Source organism: Crocuta crocuta, unplaced genomic scaffold (genome assembly GCF_008692635.1).
Source record: "Crocuta crocuta isolate KB4526 unplaced genomic scaffold, BGI_CrCroc_1.0 scaffold7, whole genome shotgun sequence".
Taxonomy (NCBI): domain Eukaryota; kingdom Metazoa; phylum Chordata; class Mammalia; order Carnivora; family Hyaenidae; genus Crocuta; species Crocuta crocuta.
The window spans coordinates 8626419-8645220 of record NW_027531904.1 but is presented as its reverse complement, the minus strand read 5'-3'; the positions used below and the strand labels follow the sequence as shown (position 1 = coordinate 8645220).

Here is an 18802-nt window from a genome sequence, read left to right as displayed (position 1 = left end):
GGATACAAAAACCTAAGATGGGCTAGAAGGCCACGGGACACTGAACTCCACAGTTTAGCCCCTCAATAGCCACTCCTCGAGGGCCTGCTACTGGGCACAGGTGCGCCTCCCAAGCACCGCGCTGAACCCTGGGGAATATTCTGTGAGTAAGTTCTGACCCTTGGCATCCAGGACCTCCAGCGTATTCTCAGAGCGCAGCAAGGAGTGGGGGGGCCTCTGCCCCGGCGTGAAAAGGGAAAACGGGGCTCTCAGCACAGGCTCCGCAGAGGACAGTGTGCTTGAGTGAAGTCCCAAAGAACCGGAAGGGAGGTGTGGGGAGCGATGTTCCATCTGAGTGCGTGGGGGGCGAGGAGAGGAGGCGGCCGTGCTGCCCACGACTGAGCCTCCCATGTCTCGTGTTGTAGTCATCGGCTCGAAACCAAAGGAGGCAGAGTGTGAAGCATGAAGAAAGCAGGTGGCTGTGGACAGAACCTGGGGGGCATGGGAAGGGCAGGTGGAGGAAGAGGAGCCCCCGAAGGACATGGAGAATACCTGGTGAGAGAGGAACAAAGAGAGCCAAGAACCCAGGATGTCACAGCGTGCGGGAGACTGTGGCCCACAGAGACCGGTGGGCGGGAGGCAGGTGACACGAGAAACTGAGGAAGACCCATTAGATCAGAAGTCGAAGATGGAGACCGCAGGTGTGGACGAGCGGGAAAAGTCTGGGCACAGAGAAGAGAAAGTGGAGGAGGTATGTGATCACGGGTGTGGTCTGGTTTTGGCTTTCAAGGTTGTTTCAGATATTTGCTGCTGCGTACCTAACCACTCTAGAACTTTTTTTAAATATTTTTTTTAAATTTTTTTAATGTTTTATTTATTTCTAGGAGAGAGAGAGAGACAGCGTGAGCAGGGGAGGGTCAGAGAGAGAGGGAGTCACAGACTGAAACAGGCTCCAGGCTCTGAGCTGGCAGTCAGCACAGAGCCCGACGCGGGGCTCGAACCCACGAACCGCGAGATCATGACCTAAGCGAAAGTTGGACGCTCAACCGACTAAGCCACCCAGGCGCCCCTAAGGTTTATTTATTTTTGAAGGAGAGAGAGAGACAGAGCGGGAGCATGAGAGGGGCAGAAAGAGAGGGAGACACGGAATCTGAAGCAGCTCCAGGCTCTGAACTGTCAGCACAGAGCTGGAGGCGGGGCTCGAACCCACGAATCACGGGATCGTGACCTGAGCCAAAGCCGGACGCTTAACCGACTGAGCCACCCAGGCGCCCCTAAAACTTTTGACTTAAAACAAGGATTTGTTATTTCTCAGGATTCTGGGAATGAATGTGCCAACTCCCCTGCTGGTCACTCTTGGAGCTGTATGCAGCTGGTGGGTCATCTGCTTGGGAGGATGGGGACACGTGGCTTCTCCATGTGGTCTCAGGACCTCTCTCCCAGAGTGGTCGCTCATGTGCCAGGGCCTCCACGTGACCATTCTCTTTAGCAGAACAGTCTAGACTTCTTACAACATGGTGGCTGGGCTCTAAAAGGGAATCATCCAGGAGAGCTAAGCTCAGTGTGCACGCACTTGCCAAGGCTCTCCTTGCACCACACCTGCTAATGTCCTTTTAGCCTAAGCAAATTACATGGTCAAGCCTAGAGTCCACCTGGGATGACCCAAGGGTGTGCATCCGGGGAGAGCTGGGGATCTGTGAATATAATAGTCCATTGTCAGGGTGTTTTATCCCTTAACGTGGGAGAGAGTTAAAAATGTTTATAGGCAGAGCCCAAACTAATTGAAAAGGAGACATTGAAGATACAGCAGAGATTCTTACTAATAGGGTCCTGGAGGGTGCGTTTGGTGGGGGCAGGGAGAGGAACGCCATCATCTGAGACTGGAGAAAGAAGTTTTGGTTAAATCACTGAGGGGACTTAAAGGGGGACTGGTCTGTGGAAACGTGGCGCCAGGGTAGAGAGTTGGCGTTTGTGCTAACACCGACTCTACCGCCATCTTGCTCCTCCATCCACACTCAGCGTGCATGTTGAAGCCAAGGAGGCTGACTATATATAGTATTGATCCAAATAGGGAATTTGGCTGTAGGGCGCTGCGGGAGGATGCTGATGCCAGGGAACTGAGGGTTACTGGAGAGAGTTATCTGGACAGAAACAGGGTTCTGAGTCTACAGGTAAGAAAGAGAAGCCAAGAGAAGACTGATAGAGGAAGCTGAGTCAGGAATCTGGAGGTCTCTATGGGTTCAAAATATACTCTAGAATGGCTGGAGATGTGAGAAAGAGAAGGTGAAGCCCAAGGGGGTCCAGAAATTATAGGGCTGGATTATGGGATGGGCAGACCCCATGGACACTGAAATCCAGGAGTTTAGTGAAGGTCCAGGTGGGGCGCAAAGTTCTAAGCTGGTCCCTGTGGCAGCAGTGAAGGCAGGGAGGTGGCCGGGCAGGGACAGCCCTGCCAAGGGGCTGTTCACAAGAGCAGAGGCTGGGTCTGTGGTGTCCCCAGGCATCTCTGGAGTGACCGGCACATCTGAGGCACTCAGCAGTCATAGTATTTGTGGAATAAACCAATGACTTGCATCTCCAGCTTACAGATGAGAAAACTGAGGCTCCAAAAGGTGAAACGTATGGCTCAAAGTCACACAGCATGTGTTCGGCTGGCCAGAGCTCCCTTCCTCTGTATGAAATTGCCCTGGATGTGGATTTCCTGCTCAGCCCTCCCAGAGGCAGCTCATGACTTTATTACCTCAAAACTATTTAAATGGCATTTGTCGTTCCTTGGGTGCTGGGATGGAATATCCTGAAGTCGAATGAATAAAGGGAGTGGTTTAAAAAAAAAAAAAAAAAACCTTCCTTGAGGCCTTAGAGGGATTTACTCACTTATTGGAAATACATCACATGTATTTTCAAGGCACATCTAAGGAAGCTGGTCCCGTAACCAAATCCTCGCCAGCTCGCCAACGTCTGTTGTTCTCTCTTCTTCCGTCTCATCTTCTTTGTTAAGACTCAGAAAATCAGAGAGAAACACACACACACGATTGCTGTCCACCTATGGTCACCGCAGACTTTTTTCCACAGACTCTGTAGGATTAAAGAAATTAATTAGCCTTCAGCTGAGCAGGTCTGAGGCTCTTAAAGCCTCCCTCGTTTCCTTAAAGAAAAATGAAAACATCTCCCCAAAGGCTATCGTCCGTTATGGAATCCAACTTAACGAAGGAGGGTGGTGACATGCTCCCCGTTCCCACTGGACCGAAATTTCAAAGCTTCCAATGTGTGGTAAATCTAACCAGAGATAAAGATTTGCAGGTGTTTCTTGCATGAAAGCAAGAAGGGCAGATGTATCTGGAACGTGCTTCTAACCAAATGGGACATCTGCAATCCATTAGGGGTGTCCTGAAGAGAGAAAGTGAGAGGCGAGGCTCAAGCAGAAAGCCTGCTCAGCAGAAATGGAAGAATGGGGATGTGCGTGGACCTTCCCGTCGGGATCTGAGGACATGGAGGCTCTGAAAAAGGTTACCTGGCCGGGGGTAAATGCACATATCCGCCAAACACCCGAGTCCCTCTTCTTTCCTTCCTTCTGTCGGGCTATCTTTGACATGTCAGTGCCTCTCTTTCCTCAGTGCACCTCCACGTTTTAGTGTTTAAGACTTGGCAGGCACCTCACATAGAACATTCCCCGCTTTGAGCGTGCAGACTTTGCTTTCTTTCCCAGCACTCATGAAGGACGACCCGTGTCCTGACTCGGCTTCTCACACTCCAGCAGAACAAAGCAAAATTGCCACCGCGGGCATTACTTGCGGGTTACTCACCGGCTGTTCTGCGCCCTGCTTCAGACTCCCGGGAAAACCACTAGCTTTTATGAAGGCGTGTAGAGCAGAAGCCTGTTGCAAAACACCCGTGGCTGTGAAAATGACTGGAGGGTGTGTGAGTCCAGAATGGTCATTAGGAAGGTCACTAGATTTTGTTCACGTATAGGATCTATGCCCAGGGCTGGCTTTTGGCTCCTTGTTTGTGGCCTTACATTGAACTTCAGGGAGTGGGCCCGAATTGAGCGTGACCCGTCACCGGGTGCTCCGTAGAGGGGTTCCTTCAGTGGGCACACCAGGTCTGTTTCCTGCGTAAGGGCTCTTCCTCGCTTACTGGCCTTTGGATAAACCATTAGTGCTGGGGCCTTCTGTTCATTACAAAACTCCTGGTGACAGCGGGGGAAAAAAGACACAACGGCCTGTTGAAACTTGTGTTGTAATTTGAGGATTAGAAGCCACACCTCTGGGAAACATCAGTATCAAAGTTGACTCGGTGTCGAAGACAAGGTGTTAGAAGCCACAGTTTGACAAAGTGGATTTCCAAGTGCAGTTAGCAATTACATTTGTAGCAGTCCTCAATTATGCCATTTACAAGAAGGTACTTTTAAGCAGCTACAAGTCAGGAATGTGTTTTTAAATCTCTTCATCTATACACGGATGGGTTAAAGCCCACATTTATGAGGCATCTGCTGGTACAGAAGTGCTAGCTGTGCTGAAAATCAGCAGACCCTCCTCTCCAAAGTCTTCCAAAAGCCACGAAGACAGGTCTCTTCAAAAATTAAAAGATGTGGCCAGTTCATTTCTGGAAAATGCTTAAGATCAAGGAGAAGATCATGACCAGAGCCTCAGTGCTCTGATTAGAACTTCCTTACTTGGCCCAGGGCTTGTGGGTCAGCAATGTCACCTGAAAGGCAATGAAGACTGCCATTGCAGAGGACACTGGCATTTCACTTACCCTCATCCCAAACTGTTCCTCTGGTAAAACTGAATTCAGTTTCCGGATCAGCTGAGAAGCTTTCTACTGAAAACACAAACAAAAGTCTCAAATTGGCTTAAAATGATAAAAGTGATTTAACTATCTGCAAATTGAAAAGACCAAAGGCTGCAGGCATGGTTTGATCAGGGCTTCAGGTGACTCTACCCCCAATTTCCCTCAACTCTACTCAACTCCATGTGTGAGTGTTGTTCCCCTTCTGATTTTCCTTTATTATGACAAGATGCTGCCAGCAACAATGGAATCACATGGGGGATTTTTTTCTTCAAAACTATAGGAAAAGAAGAACTTGACTTCTCATGACCATCAGACAAAAGTCCTGAGCTCTGGGCTGATTGGGCCATTCTGGAGCCAATCCCTGTGGACAGAAAAATACCTGGGTGCTGGCTTATGCGTGTTACCTCCTCGGGTTGGCTGTGGGATTGAGGTTGGGTCCCCAACCTCCCCTGCTAGGGGAGAGCTGACATGGAGATTGAGAAGGCAATTCTCGCATAGTTAGTATCTGCTACAATCCTTTCTCATCCACAGACTCTTGATCGATAACTGATTTTTATTCAATATCAGATACAAGCTCTGTAAAGAGAAATCGATTTCCTCTCTAAACTTGCTAAGTCGGATATTTAAAGATGGCTTTTACCTTTTTCAAAAACGTAACAGGGGCGCCTGGGTGGCTTAGTCGGTTAAGCGCCCGACTTTCGCTTAGGTCATGATCTCGCGGTTCGTGGGTTCGGGCCCCGCGTCGGGCTCTGTGCTGACTGCCAGCTCAGAGCCTGGAGCCTGCTTCAGATTCTGTATCCCCCTCTCTCTCTGACCCTCCCCTGCTCACGCTGTCTCTCTCTCTCTCCTAGAAATAAATAAAACATTAAAAAAAAAAAAAAGTAACAGAATAGGGTGACTCTGAGTGTGTTTTTTCATAGCTCTCTATTCCCTGAAGAATTCACTGAAAACCCCAAAGAAATGTTTTTAAAGTTGGGTGTACGTGAGTAATTGAGAATCATTTTAAATCTGCCCTTATATAGCCCATCTTCCGTAACTCCCAAAAAGCAATAGGAAGCTGATTTGGAATTCTCGCCTACAGAAGCCCTAATAGTTTCTCCTGCAGTTTGGATAAGGGGTTACTAAATGTGCAGAAGATGCTTTGTTCCAAGCTATGCTGAGCCTTAAAACTTTTCTTCTGATGCATGTTCACCAGCCTCTGGAAAACTTATCAAAGCCATGCCTGTCCCGCCCTCGTAAAACTCCCCCCAAATTCATCAACTCAGTATGCAAAGTGCCAGATGCAGGGCTTTTCTATAACTAAGCATTTCTTCTCCACTTCGGTTAGAAAGAGCGCCCCTCAGGCATCTGGGTGGCTTCGGTGAATAGGCGTACGGCTCTTGGTTTCGGCTCAGGTCATGGTCTCACGGTTCATGGGTCAGAGCCCCGCATCAGGCCTCTGCACTGACAGCTCAGAGCCTGCTTGGGATCCTCTCTCCCTCTTCTCTCTCTCCCTCTCTGTCTCTCTCTCAAAATAAATATTTTTAAATTTTTTACGTATATTTTATATTTTTTATATTTATATTTAAAAAAAGATACAGAGCCCCTTAAGTTCAGGGATATAATTGGAGTAGTAAACGAAGTGCCCAGGGAGGAGTCTGCCTGTGATTCGTCCCTCCCGCTGCCTTGGCGAGGACAGAACGAGCCGTTCAGAGAGCAGGTCACAGGCTCCGTGTGGCTGCCGTCAGGCCACGGAGGACGGGCTAGCTTCCCACGCCGCGGACCCACCGAAACAGCCGTAGCCAGATCTGCAGCGTCTTCCCTGAGACCCACACTTGGAAAACCCATCATCATACGTGTGGGAAGCGACTCTCCCCTCCCGATTGCCGAGGGCTCCCAGATGCCCCCAGGTCGCAGACCCCAGGCACCCGCCTCCAGGGAGGCCCCTGGGTAGAGTCAGGCCTGCGTTTGTTTTGAGCCTGGAATTTACGATTGTATTTATCACTCTTCGGCTCGGACAGCGCCTCCTGGGACCTGGTAGCCTTGGCTCTCGAAGGCCGAAAGCACATTCCCGGCTGTGAACAGGCCCGGCAGGCTGTTTCGGTCCCTTCGGCCCCTCACCTTGCGTGGCAGATGGAGGAAGGGGATCGGTTCTCGGCAGCCAAAACCCTGTGCCACGTTTGGAACGGCTTCCCCCCCACCCCCCCAGTAGGGTGAGCCCGGGGACTGGAGGAGGCGGCTTGCGACACCTGAGCCAGGCCTGCCCCCCAGCAGGCAGCTCGGCCCGAGCGCTGCTTAGTCAGGCTCCCATGCGGAGCTGAGCTGCGGATGTGCCCGGACCTGCCGCCGCCAGGTGTCTGCGTCTGGGCCGGGAGGTGACGGCACAAATGTGACTCCTGCCTCCTGCTGTTTCCCAACACCGTCCTCAGAGGAATGTGCAGGACCCAGGCCAGGCCTCCGCGGAGAGCCCGACAGAGCCGCGGCCCTCTGGCCACGCTGCAGCGTCAAAAGACCGCCTGCACGCCCTCCGTGACCCTCACGCCGTCCGGCCCACGCCGCCAGGGCTGGCTCCTCGCCCGGACCGGGGTGGGCTCGGGTCGCAGGCAGCTGACCCACCTGCACTCCTGTAACCTGCGGTTTCCAACATTCGTTCCCAAACCTCCCTGCTAAAGGCGCTGCTTTTCTCTTTAATACAACGATCCCATGATTTAAAATGCCTTTCTTGGGGGCGCCTGCACGGTTCAGTCGGTTAAGCATCCGACTTCGGCTCAGGTTCATGGGTTCAAGCCCCGCGTCGGGATCTGTGCTGACAGCTCGGAGCCTGGAGCGGCTTCAGATTCTGTGTCTCCCTCTCTCTGTGCCCCTCCCCTGCTCACATTCTCTCTCTCTCTCTCTCAAAAAGTAAACATTTTTTAAATGCCTTTTCTTAATTGAAAAAAAATCCTTTTTTCAAATTTGTTTGTCGCCACTGGGGAAAATTTTCTTGTGAGAATCAGCTTCCCAAGAGAAAGCTATCCTGCATTTAACAGAATTATTAACAACTAGAGGAAGACTTCCCAGAGTGTAAATGTTGAAAAAGCTTTGTAGCCTGTTAGTGGACCTGGTAGGCAACACAAAATGGCTGTTGTTGATCTCTGTGTGGTTTTTGACAATTCAAGGTTAAGTTCAGACAGGCTGTGAGCCGCTTTCCCTCCAGAGTGATTCGCCCGCTACGGAAGTTGGTCCCACACCTACTGCGCGCAAAGCCCAGACCTCCAGAAGACATCAGTGCATGGAACAGTAAGTGCAGACGAACAGCACGTTGGCCAGGTTCAGCCTGCAAACATATTTTGCGTGACTCACACCGTATTTATCAAAAATTTGAATTTGTTGCCAACTTTTAAATATCAGAATATCCCCCGCGTCTCTTGAAAAAACTCAGGAAATCTGGCAAAACCAAGCTCACGTTCCCGGCTGAAGGCAAGCCGAGTGACCTCAGACGGGCACTGGTCTCAGTTCACACAGCCCCGCACCTGCCCTGCCTCCCTCCCACTTAACCCGCCCTGGGGCGCTTCCCGGGGTGCACCGTCTCAGCTCACCCACGCTCAGGAACAGGGGACTCAGGGACAGAGCAGCCCCAGCTCGGGCAGTTAGGAAGAGCCACCTCCTGCCTCCGCAAGAACAGGTCACAGGGATTTTTCTTTGTGTCTTCTCAACTTCTCATCTCTTTTTTAAAATTGTTTAATGTTTATTTATTTTGAGAGAGACAGAGAGAGAGAATCCCAAGCAGACTCCGTGCTGTCAGTGCGGAGCCCAACACAGGGCTAGAACCCACAAAACCGTGAGATAGTGACCTGAGCGGAGATCAAGAGTAGGCTGCTTAACTGCCTGAGCCCCCAGGCACCCCCAACTTTTCCTCTTTTCAGTAAAGACTTTTTTTTTTAAATCCCTGGTAAAGTAAAGTGAGGGGACATAGTCTGGTTTTAGTGCTCGCGAAGGCAAGGAACTGAGCACAAAAGGGAAATGGCCAGATCGGGCCCAGAAACAACGGGAAGACTCTGAGAGCAGGCGGGGGTGGGAGGAGCGCCCCGCGGATGCCCCCATTTGCCAGATGAAGAGGTCAAGACCTAGAGAAGGGGAAGGGCATGCCCAGGCCGCACTACTGAGCAGCAGAGAACAGACGCGTGATCCGAGCAGCCTTCGCCCGGTTATGTGAAGGGGGTGCTCTCGCGGTCCGAGCTTCCGCTTACGCGTTTCCAAGAAGTGGCAGAGAAGCCCGTCAGAGCTGGAAACAAATGTGAGGACCGATTTCGGAAGTCGCACGGTCGCATCACATACACGGTGCTAAGCGAACCTGCAGAAGATGAATTAGCACTTCCAGACCTACCGATGCCCCGTAGACGGGTCAAGTTTGTCATATTCGAGGACACTTGTCTGTCGATCCTGATGGTGGGCATTGGGAGGTTTGCAAATTACGTATTGCCCAAATCCTCCTTGTGTTTTTAACCGGAAACAAACAGGCGGATCCTACTATTTGTTCCGGTGGGAAATTCTACGAAGATCAGTATAATTCAGTTGCAAACGACACGAAGATGCTGACCAAAACTCTTCCACCGGACAGATTACAAGTGCTCACGTGGGCCACTGCCTGGGACTTAGACATCTTTCGGTTGACTTATACTAAGCATCGATGGCCGTTCAATAATTCTAACCAGGACTCCTCTGGTAACAGACTTGAGTTAATTCAAAACCCAGCTTTATGGGCAGCATAAAGGAAAGGCAGAGAGCGGCGTTGGCAGAACAGACCATCCTGTTTGGCCCACCAGTCCGGCCGGGGACGGGGCTTCATACCTACTCTTACAGACTAGGACAGTGAGGCCACGAAAGCGGACTTCCTCGGCCGGTTTCCAGTTGCCGGAAACTGGCTACACCTGGGTCCCTCTAACTCCAGGCCCTGAGCCTCATCGGCTACAGCAGCTCACGGCCCGGAAGCCCTGAGATGAGCAGTGACCAAAGAAGTCAGGACGAGGCTGCCTCCCAGCCAGGCTAGAGAGAGCCGGAAGCACAGGAAGAGAGGCAGATGCAAGCGGCTGGGGGTCAGAACGGGACAGAAGCACATGCAGGGAAGGGGTTGGCGGGTCAGGGCAGGCTTCCGAGAAGCAGGGACGTTTGAGGAGGGCCTTGAAGGACGCGCTGTGTCGCGACAGGCAGAGAAGGGAGGAGCGGGAAGGTCTAAGCGCTGAACCCGGCAGGGAAGGGGGGGGGGGGTCCGCAGGAAAATGGAAGGTGACCAGTTTGGGTTTGGAATTCACAAAGCAGAGCCTCACGCTGCAGTTAGCCAATGGGAGAAAGTGCGAATCTCCCCAACACCTGTAAGGGCCGTGACCTCAGACCTCCCAGGAAGGGCATGTGCTGCAGACCAGGACACTGCGGTGGCCAGAAGGCCAGGTGTGCGTCCAGCCTGTGGAGGGGCAGCACGGCCCCCGGGACCCCCAGGAGCCCAGGTACCCACACTTTCGTCCACATACACCCTGTCTGCCACCTTCCTTTGTCTTTCTCCCCTGGGGTCTGCGCCTTCCCAAGCCGGAACCTGGCACCTTCTTTCTGTCTGCCTGACTCGCTTTTCCCTTTCATCTCGCATCTTCTCCCCCAGCCTGAGAGTAAGGACAGGTTTTGTTTCCCGGCCCAACGATGGACACCAGCAGCAAGGGAGGTAAAATACAGGGTAGGGTGAGGAAGTCGGACACCCCCTGCCCCCCACCCCCAAGCCGGGCCTTCAGAGGGTCCTTTGAGGGAACCGAAAAGGGAGAGGGACCCGAAGGCCTGATCCCCCTCGGGCCCTGGGTCCTCCTGGCCGGCCGGGCTGCAGCAGCTGGGGGCCGTCTCTGTCAGCAGCCTGGGGTGACGCGCTCTCTGCTCTCAGGCCCGGGAAGCCGGTTCTCCCAAAGGCTCCTCCCTCCCTGTTCCTGGGGGCCAAGCCCCCGTTTGGTTTTCCGGGACATTTCATTTCCCTTTATCTTTAGCGCCCAACAGGAGAGGTGGAAATAGTATCCCATTTTACAGTGGGGGGAACTGAGGCTCAGAGAGCCAAGTCACTTGTCCCGGGAGCGTGGTAAAGCCGGGGCTGTGAATCGGGGCGCGAAGGGAGAAGGGGAGGGGTGGTTTTTGAGTCCTCCGAGGCCCCTGGGACCCCGTCTCTCCACCTCCCGGGCCGCGCACCCCCACTTCCTCTGGAAGGAAACTTCCCGGCGGCGAGGGTGGCGCAGCGCCCGCCTTGGCCGCGGCGGGACCCCGAGGGCGCCCCGGGGCAGGTAGGGCGGCAGAGCCATCCCCCCTGACGGGAGCCGGGGAGCTTCAGAGCGCGCTGCGCCCTTCCCCGGAGAGGCAAACACGGACACGTCTGTGTCTCCGCNGTGGGGGGCGCCGCCCGGCCCCCGCCAGACCCCAGCCCCGCCGCCGGCCGCCTGGCTTTGCATCAGCCCCTACGGATTTGTCAGCCAGATGTGACAAGATTGCGGAGAGGCGAGGGAAGGAGGAGATCTGATGTTAATCAGTGCATAGCTCGGAGCCAAACTTTCCCAAACGCGGTGTAGAAACATGCTCTTCTCATTTAAGGCATCTCTTTGTGGCTGTGAGGCTGCCACCGGTCACCGTTTGACAGTTAAATGGAATGCCAACTAGCAGCCTTAATTGTTGGAGTAAAATTGTGTGTGCGTGTTGTTGGGGGGGGGGGTTGGAGGTGAGTGTCAGACACTCTAAGGTTCAGTTATGTCCCCCAGGTTTATGGCCGTGCTCGCCGCAGGTCTCCTGAAGACAGGGCATTTAAATCGGGCCAGACGCCTGGTCGCAGCCAGGCCTCTGCTGTTAACACTTAAGGGGCCTTAAAAAAAAGGCCCCAGTGGTTTCCTGGGAATCCTTGTCAGTGAGTGTGAGTGTGTGCGTNGTGTCAGACACTCTAAGGTTCAGTTATGTCCCCCAGGTTTATGGCCGTGCTCGCCGCAGGTCTCCTGAAGACAGGGCATTTAAATCGGGCCAGACGCCTGGTCGCAGCCAGGCCTCTGCTGTTAACACTTAAGGGGCCTTAAAAAAAAGGCCCCAGTGGTTTCCTGGGAATCCTTGTCAGTGAGTGTGTGTGCGTGCGTGTGTGTGCGCGCGCGCGCACGCAGGGGAAAACATGTGTTCCCTGCAAGGCCTGGGCCCACACAGCAGATCGAGCAACAGAAAAAAATTTTAATATGTTTTCATCAAAGTGACAAAGATTTTTGGCTTGACAGTAAGTGAATCGAAACACAGCGTTGGGCAGATGATCTTTTTCCTTTCTTTCCGGTGCCTTTTCATTCTTTGCTTCTCGTTTTAATTTGCTGTTACGTTTCATGGGATCTTTTCCTAAGGTCCCTTAGACTCTTAGCGTACACATAGGTGCTTATATGTTAAAACTTCTGCACAGTGATAAATATATTGGCTTCTCAAAGTGTCCCTTCCTGAATCCGTTGATATATAGTATTGAAACCTCATTTAAAATGTAATATGTCAAAATAAAATTTTCAGATGTCATGTAAAAAAAATTAATCAAACATGAACAATTGGCCAGGATTTTGATTTTCGCTTTAAATGGGTGTGAAGAGACAGACATCGCTTTTACTATGGTAAATATTGATAATAACTTTATCCTTTCCGGCTTTCCAAAAACAGTATTCTGTGAGTCATCATTTGATTTCTCATCCGATAGATCTGCTAACTTTAATTTCACCAGGAAAGTATTACTATTTGAACTCAACTGTTGGTTGAATGTGCTCCGGTTCTAGTTCAAGGCCAAGAAAAGGTGGTGAAATCTCTGAGCTCAAGCGCAGCTCACGCGTTGGGAACTCATAATTATGTTCAGACCTCTGCATAATTTAATTTGGAAAGCCCTCCGTACCCATAAATGCTGTTCCATTCAGACTAGTAAAGATTTAGCCAGATGCCCCTCCTCTGGTCAGAAAGTGGCGAGTTAGGAGGGGTTATCTGGCCCTTGATGCATGTGGGGATCCATCATGTTTGCTCTGGTAATAATTCACATCAGAAATATTAACCGACATGAAATCATTCCTGTGGACGCGGAAGGTTTGCATAGAGCGTCATTTTTATTTGTTTCTTTTTATGATTCTCTCGTGCGGCCGTTAGGCTGGCCTCACAGGCCCGTGTTCTATATCTGAGAATCCTCGGCTTGGAAAGGACGATCCACCCCATTGGGTGAGAAAAGCCATGGAAGTTTCCCTGAGGAACAAATCACAGTGGTTCTTTAAGCAGACCGTTATCGTTGATGAAAGCCTAGGGATAAACATAAACATTTTAAAAGTTCAGTTTGTTGGTGAAGTTAAATTGCTGCATACAGGGTGAAGGGCAGAAGCGTGTTTGACCTTTTGTGTATGGCTGTAGAAGTTATTTTGACAGTGGCCACGAAGAGAGTTGCCCTGAAGGTTCCCCAAGGTAAATTACTTGCAGGAGCGAGCTCTACCCCCGGGTGAATTTTCACCTCTACAGATGGCATTTAGAGTGACTTACTTTTGCCAGAAAACAGCCCTGTTTAAGTACTAGAAATACCCGAGGTAAGATGAAATCTCAGTGCTGAGCCACCTTTTTTTTTTTTTTTTTGATAACTAATACCAAGATTTGGAGAGCAATATGTATTTTTTAATTATCTTCCTCCAAATATCCTATTGCACCTTTTTTATTTATTTATTTACCTCCCATATTTTTGATGCCTTATCTGAGCGATGTTAAAGATAACTGAGTTCTGTGCAGAAGAGACATCTGGAAAGTTCTATGCGTGGGTTTTTTTTTTTCCTTTTAAATTGGTTTCCACCCGAAAAACCTTATTTTCTGTTTTCTTGTCATCCTTTGAAGCCCTTTCTCCTAATTCTGGAAATCCTCAGTTTCCAGTGTGGCTCCCTTTCTCTACATGGACACATGCCTGTTTTTATACAAAAAAGAACAAAGAACCAAAAAAAAGCCAAAATTTAAAAAAAAAAAACAACAGTGGATCAAAAGAAAGAGCAGACCCTCTCTGCTATGCTCGGATCATAGGCCTTCTCAAACTTTGGGTGTCGTGGGGAAAAAGGCCATCGCCGTTCTCCACGCCTGAGCTCATCACTACAAACCAGCCTAACAAATCATGGGAGAAGGTTGCCTTGAGGGAGATGATAATCTCACGAAGCTCATGTGAGGGCAAAGAGAGATGGAGAAATAAAATGTAAAGGCCAGGTCCCAGCAGCCGATGTGCAGGGAAATGACTGTCTCCGCGAAGGTAAACTTTAATTCAGGCTACTTTTTCTTGCATATGGTTGTGTTAGTCTGTCTCCTCTCACAGACTCTTATTTGAAGGCTCCTTCCGTACACACACCCAAACAAACATCAAAAGTATTTTGTATCTATGCTCCAGCTTCTAGAAGCACCGACCTGGTTCTATAGCCCTCGGTTTGTTTCTTGCATTACTCGTTACGAAGATAAAATTTTTCTGCGGACGACTCCATGCTGGCTTTGAAGACAGTGATGAGGATGGCTAATTAGTGAACTCTGGTCTTTTCTTTTTCAAAATTTCATCTTGAAAATCTAAGGTCGCTTTTTTTTTTTTTTAATACTCAGTTCTTAAAATCCAGTTCCGGTTCAGCCCTGAAAAGAAATATCTGCAAACTTTTACCTAGAAACGTTCACTGTTTCATTGTTACGTTGCAGCAGCGGACATGAAGTTGCAGTGCTTGTATAACTGGCTACTTTAGTGAAAATTATCCTGAAGCCCAAGTGTCCTTTTTCTGTGTTGGTTTTTGTGTGTTTTCCCCCAGAGCTGTCTCTGTTACGTTCAAAAGTTCCCTACACCTAGAACATCCCTCCGTTTTTTGTTATCAAAGGTTCCTGAAGACTGCCTCGGAAGTCCTCCCAAATTTAGGTTATAAAGGGGAAAAAAAGTGTCCATCTCATTTATATTTCCACTTAGGTTGTTGTTATGTTTTTTTTTTTTTAATGAAGAAATAATCGGTTAGGTTCATAAAGCAACATTTGCATCTCTTTCTACTTTTTATATTTTCTGTTTTCAGAACTAATAATTTTCAGAAAAAAGGGCACAGCTGTTAAATGATTTTGGCACAGAGTTTATACTTTGATTCATAGAGATCAAAAGAACGAGTATTTTCCCCGCCATCCTCTTTGAAGAGTAGCAACGAGGAACGCGGCAAGGGCGTCGCGCGTGCTGTCTCCGCACAGGTAGACTTGGCCCAACATCTGTTGGGAGCCTTCTCCCACCTGCCAGACCCCGCTCCAGCCCCTGCCTCTTCTTTTCATCCCCCCCCCACCCCCCTGCTTGCAGGGAGAAGGCAGATTCCGTCCAGTCGGCTGTGGTGTTTTCATATTGCAGATGATGCCTCCCTCCGTCCCTCTTTTCAACTGTGCTCCTGGTGACAGTGATGTCANCCTCAGAGGTGGTTTGCTCTCGCCACCTCCGCTCTGTGGCCTGGCCTCCTGGGTTTCACGCTCATGCACAGAACGAGCCTAGGACCGTGGCATTTCCTGCACGCAGCGAGGGGGGGCGCACCTGCTGCCTTGCGGGGAGGCCTCCTCGGGCCTCATGTAGCCCCTGAAAAAGTTAACTAACTCTTTAAGCTCAGTACGTTTCCAGCCCGTGTTCACATGGCCTCAGTGGTCTGGTAAACCCAATTTTACCATTGGTGTGTTATCAGGATCCAAATAAGGTCCATATGTCATCTCTCATAATCTGTAGGTTTACACTTCACTTTTTCCTTGCAGTTTATCTGTTGTTGAAAAAGCTGAGTCATTCGTCCAGTAGAATGCACCGCCCCCCACACCCCGTCCCCTGCATCTTCTGTTCCCTGGAGTTGACCCAGGCGCTTGGTCTGATTCAGATCTGAACTTTTTTCTTTTTTTTATTTTTTAATGTTTATTTATTTTGAGGAAGAGAGAAAGACAGATTGCCAGCAGGGGAGGGGCAGAGAGAGAGGGGGAGACAGAATCTGAAGCAGGCTCCGGGCTTGCAGCTGTCAGCAGAGCCCAATGCGGGGCTCAAACTCACGAACCACAAGATGGTGACCTGAGCTGAAGCCGGACGCTTACCCAGCTGAGCCTCCCAGACACCCAGATCTGAACTTTTTTTGCCCCATCTGTAGAAAAACGTATCTTTCCAATCAGAGGCAGCTGACCTGGCTGTCAGCTGTTGCATGAAGGGTTGCAGAATGGTGCTATTCTAATTCTTCATTTATTTATTCACTAGGTGCTTCTGTAAAGGGAATGTCCCATCAGTGGTTTGGTTTCCCTGAAGTATAATTTGTATAAAAAAGGATATACACTTGGGGCACCTAAGTGGTGCAGGTGGTTGAGTTCCCGACTCCTGATTTCAGCTCAGGTCATGATCTCACGATTCGTGGGATTGAGTCCTGTGTCAGGCTCTACACTGACAGCGTGGAGCCTGCTTGGGATTTTCTCTCTCTCCCTCTCTTTCTGTCCCTCCTCAGCTCACAAGTGCTGTCTCTCACTCACAATAAATAAAAACTTTTTTTTTTTAATTTATTTCTAGGAGAGAGAGAGAGACAGCGTGAGCAGGGGAGGGTCATAGAGAGAGGGAGTCACAGACTCTGAAACAGGCTCCAGACTCTGAGCTGACAGTCAGCACAGAGCCCGACGCGGGGCTCGAACCCACGAACCGCGAGATCATGACCTGAGCGAAAGTCGGACGCTTAACCGACTAAGCCACCCAGGCGCCCCAAATAAAAACTTTTTAAAGAAGGATGTATACTTGGGGCGCCTGGGTGGCTCAGTGGGTTAAGTGCCCGACTTCGGCTCAGGTCATGATCCCACGGTTCCTGGGTTTGAGTCCCACATCGGGCTCTGTGCTGACAGCTCGGAGCCTGGAGCCTTCTCTGCTCCTCCCCCGCTCGAACTCTGTCTTTCTCTCTCTCTCAAAAATAAATAAACGTTAAAAAAATTTTTTTAAGGATATATACTTGATCTTTCCCTTTATGGACCAGTTTTTGGACCAATTAACTGGTCCCTAGCATTCCCTAAAGGCAGCCAGTGATTTTTTTCACTTGTCTTTAGTATCTTTTGACTTTCTAGATTTGAATATAGTCAGTGACTCACATGCATTTTTGACAAATTCAAAACACTTATTCTCGGCTCTACTATTCTTGACCAGTCGAGCTGTGTGACTTCCTTCCCTGATGAACACATACACCCGCCGGGACAGACGCTGGAGGTTCTCTGCTTTGCAGCCCCAGGGAGGCTCCCTAGAATTCCCAGCACATAGTAGATGCTCTAAAAACAAAGGAGAACCACCACGGGCAACAAGAATAGTTGGTTAAATAAAATCGTATCACCTCGTTAGCTACTCACGCGGGAAGATGGCACAAACGTCTGGTCTTGTGTCTCTCCCCAGCTGGGCTTCCATCCGGTGCCGCCAGCTGCCTCCTACGAGAAGCCCACCTGGCCTTTCTCTTCCCTTCCTCCCAGCTGTCCTTGTAGCCCGTCTAGCAAACGATGATACAGTGTTCAGAATCCTGACTGTGCCTCTGCGGGTTCATATGTGTAAGGGAAACGGTGGAAAACTCAAAAATTGAAAGAAGTTAGAGAAAAATCTGAGGAGAGGCAGTAGGGAGCCAAAAAAAAAAAAAACACAAAAGCCAATTCTCACAAAAGAAGACAGACATACAGGATGTGTGTAAGAAGTGGAGACCTCCCTCACCCTTGAATGATGGAGTTTCCAGAACCCCAAACGCTGCCCCTGCAGCCGCAGAGAGAATGGGGTGACAGTTCCGCTGCAAGTGAAGAGAAGCCAGGTCCCCTCCCCACAAGCCGAGGGGGGTCCGGCTGCCTTAGAAGATGTGTCGGGTTAGAGATCCTGACTGGCACGATTTGATCTGCTCCAGAGCCTTCCGGGACTCAAACATGAACACTTGTCTGTATCAACACTTAAAAACACAACTTGGAAAAACTTGAAGTGGTTTTATTCTAAAGCTCGAGGACTTGAAAAGTGATTTGTGATTTAGCAGATTGGGTCCTTTGTTTTTATGATTCTTATCACTGACGATCTGGCACAGACTCTAAACTTGCCCTTGGTGGTTTCTACCTGTTAGGCGTTTTTCACACGATTTTTTTTTTGGTCCTTTTATTTTTTTAATAGTTTATTGTCGTGTTGGTTTCNGCATCTAGAGTTCTCTGATTTGCTCATTTTAGCCACTCTGACTGGCGTGAGGTGGTATCTCAGTGTGGTTTTGATTTGTATTTCCCTGATGAGGAGGGACACTGAGCATCGTTTCATGTGTCTCTTAGCCATGTGGATGTCCTCTTTGGAGAAGTGTGTGTTCATATCTTCTGCCCATTTCTTCACTGGATTGTTTGTTTTTCGGGCTCACACAATTTTTATGTGGCCCTCTCCATCGCCAGCTGACAGCCCGTGTGTAAATTAGCAACTACTTTTGGCTGCTAGTAAAGGCTCCTAAATGACAGTCGCCATCCTTTCTGTGCGGCCATCCCCAGGGCATGACCACAGAATTGCCTCATGGTCACAAAGTGGCATCTAAAGTCCAACCATCACATTCTTATTCCAGGAAGGAAGGAGGAGAACAGCAGAGAAGTCTCTCGGCTGAGTCAGCTCCCGTTTACAAAGGAGCTTTCTGTAAAGTTCCACCTGCAACATCCACTTGGATACCATCGGCCAGTACTTAGTCACCTGGCCCCCAGCAGATACTCAAAAAGTATGATTCTTTCAGAGAGGACGTAAGACTCTCAGAAGGTCAGACTCAGAAAGGAAGATGAGATACAAGGCTACGGGGTGGGCGTCTGTAATCGGGAAGCACGGTGCCGCGGTCTCCCCGATTCATTCTTACTCTCTCGGGTAACACCAGCGCAGGGCTTGCCAAGCGTCAGCCCCCCGCTAGCCTCTGGGTGTTGGTCTGGGGTTTCCGCTGGTTCCTTGTCTCTGTTTGGAGCGATTCATTGTGCAGCAGCTTTTAGGAAAGGTGTTATAACGGGTGTTTTTGGTGGCTGTGTCGGGGGAGAGTCAGGCCACCAGAGGACCCACGGACCTTGC

General features: G+C 50.1%; 1 protein-coding gene across 1 annotated transcript in view; it reads left to right on the top strand.

The window, feature by feature from the left end:
• Positions 1–10419: 10419 nt before the first annotated feature.
• BNC1 (basonuclin zinc finger protein 1) overlaps positions 10420–18802 on the top strand; it is a 29531-nt gene continuing 21148 nt past the window's right edge. The window contains exons 1-3 of the mRNA XM_077774278.1: positions 10420–10441; positions 10966–11039; positions 11290–11388. Coding sequence (XP_077630404.1) covers positions 10420–10441; positions 10966–11039; positions 11290–11388 — 195 coding nt within the window. The remainder of the gene's footprint in view (positions 10442–10965; positions 11040–11289; positions 11389–18802) is intronic.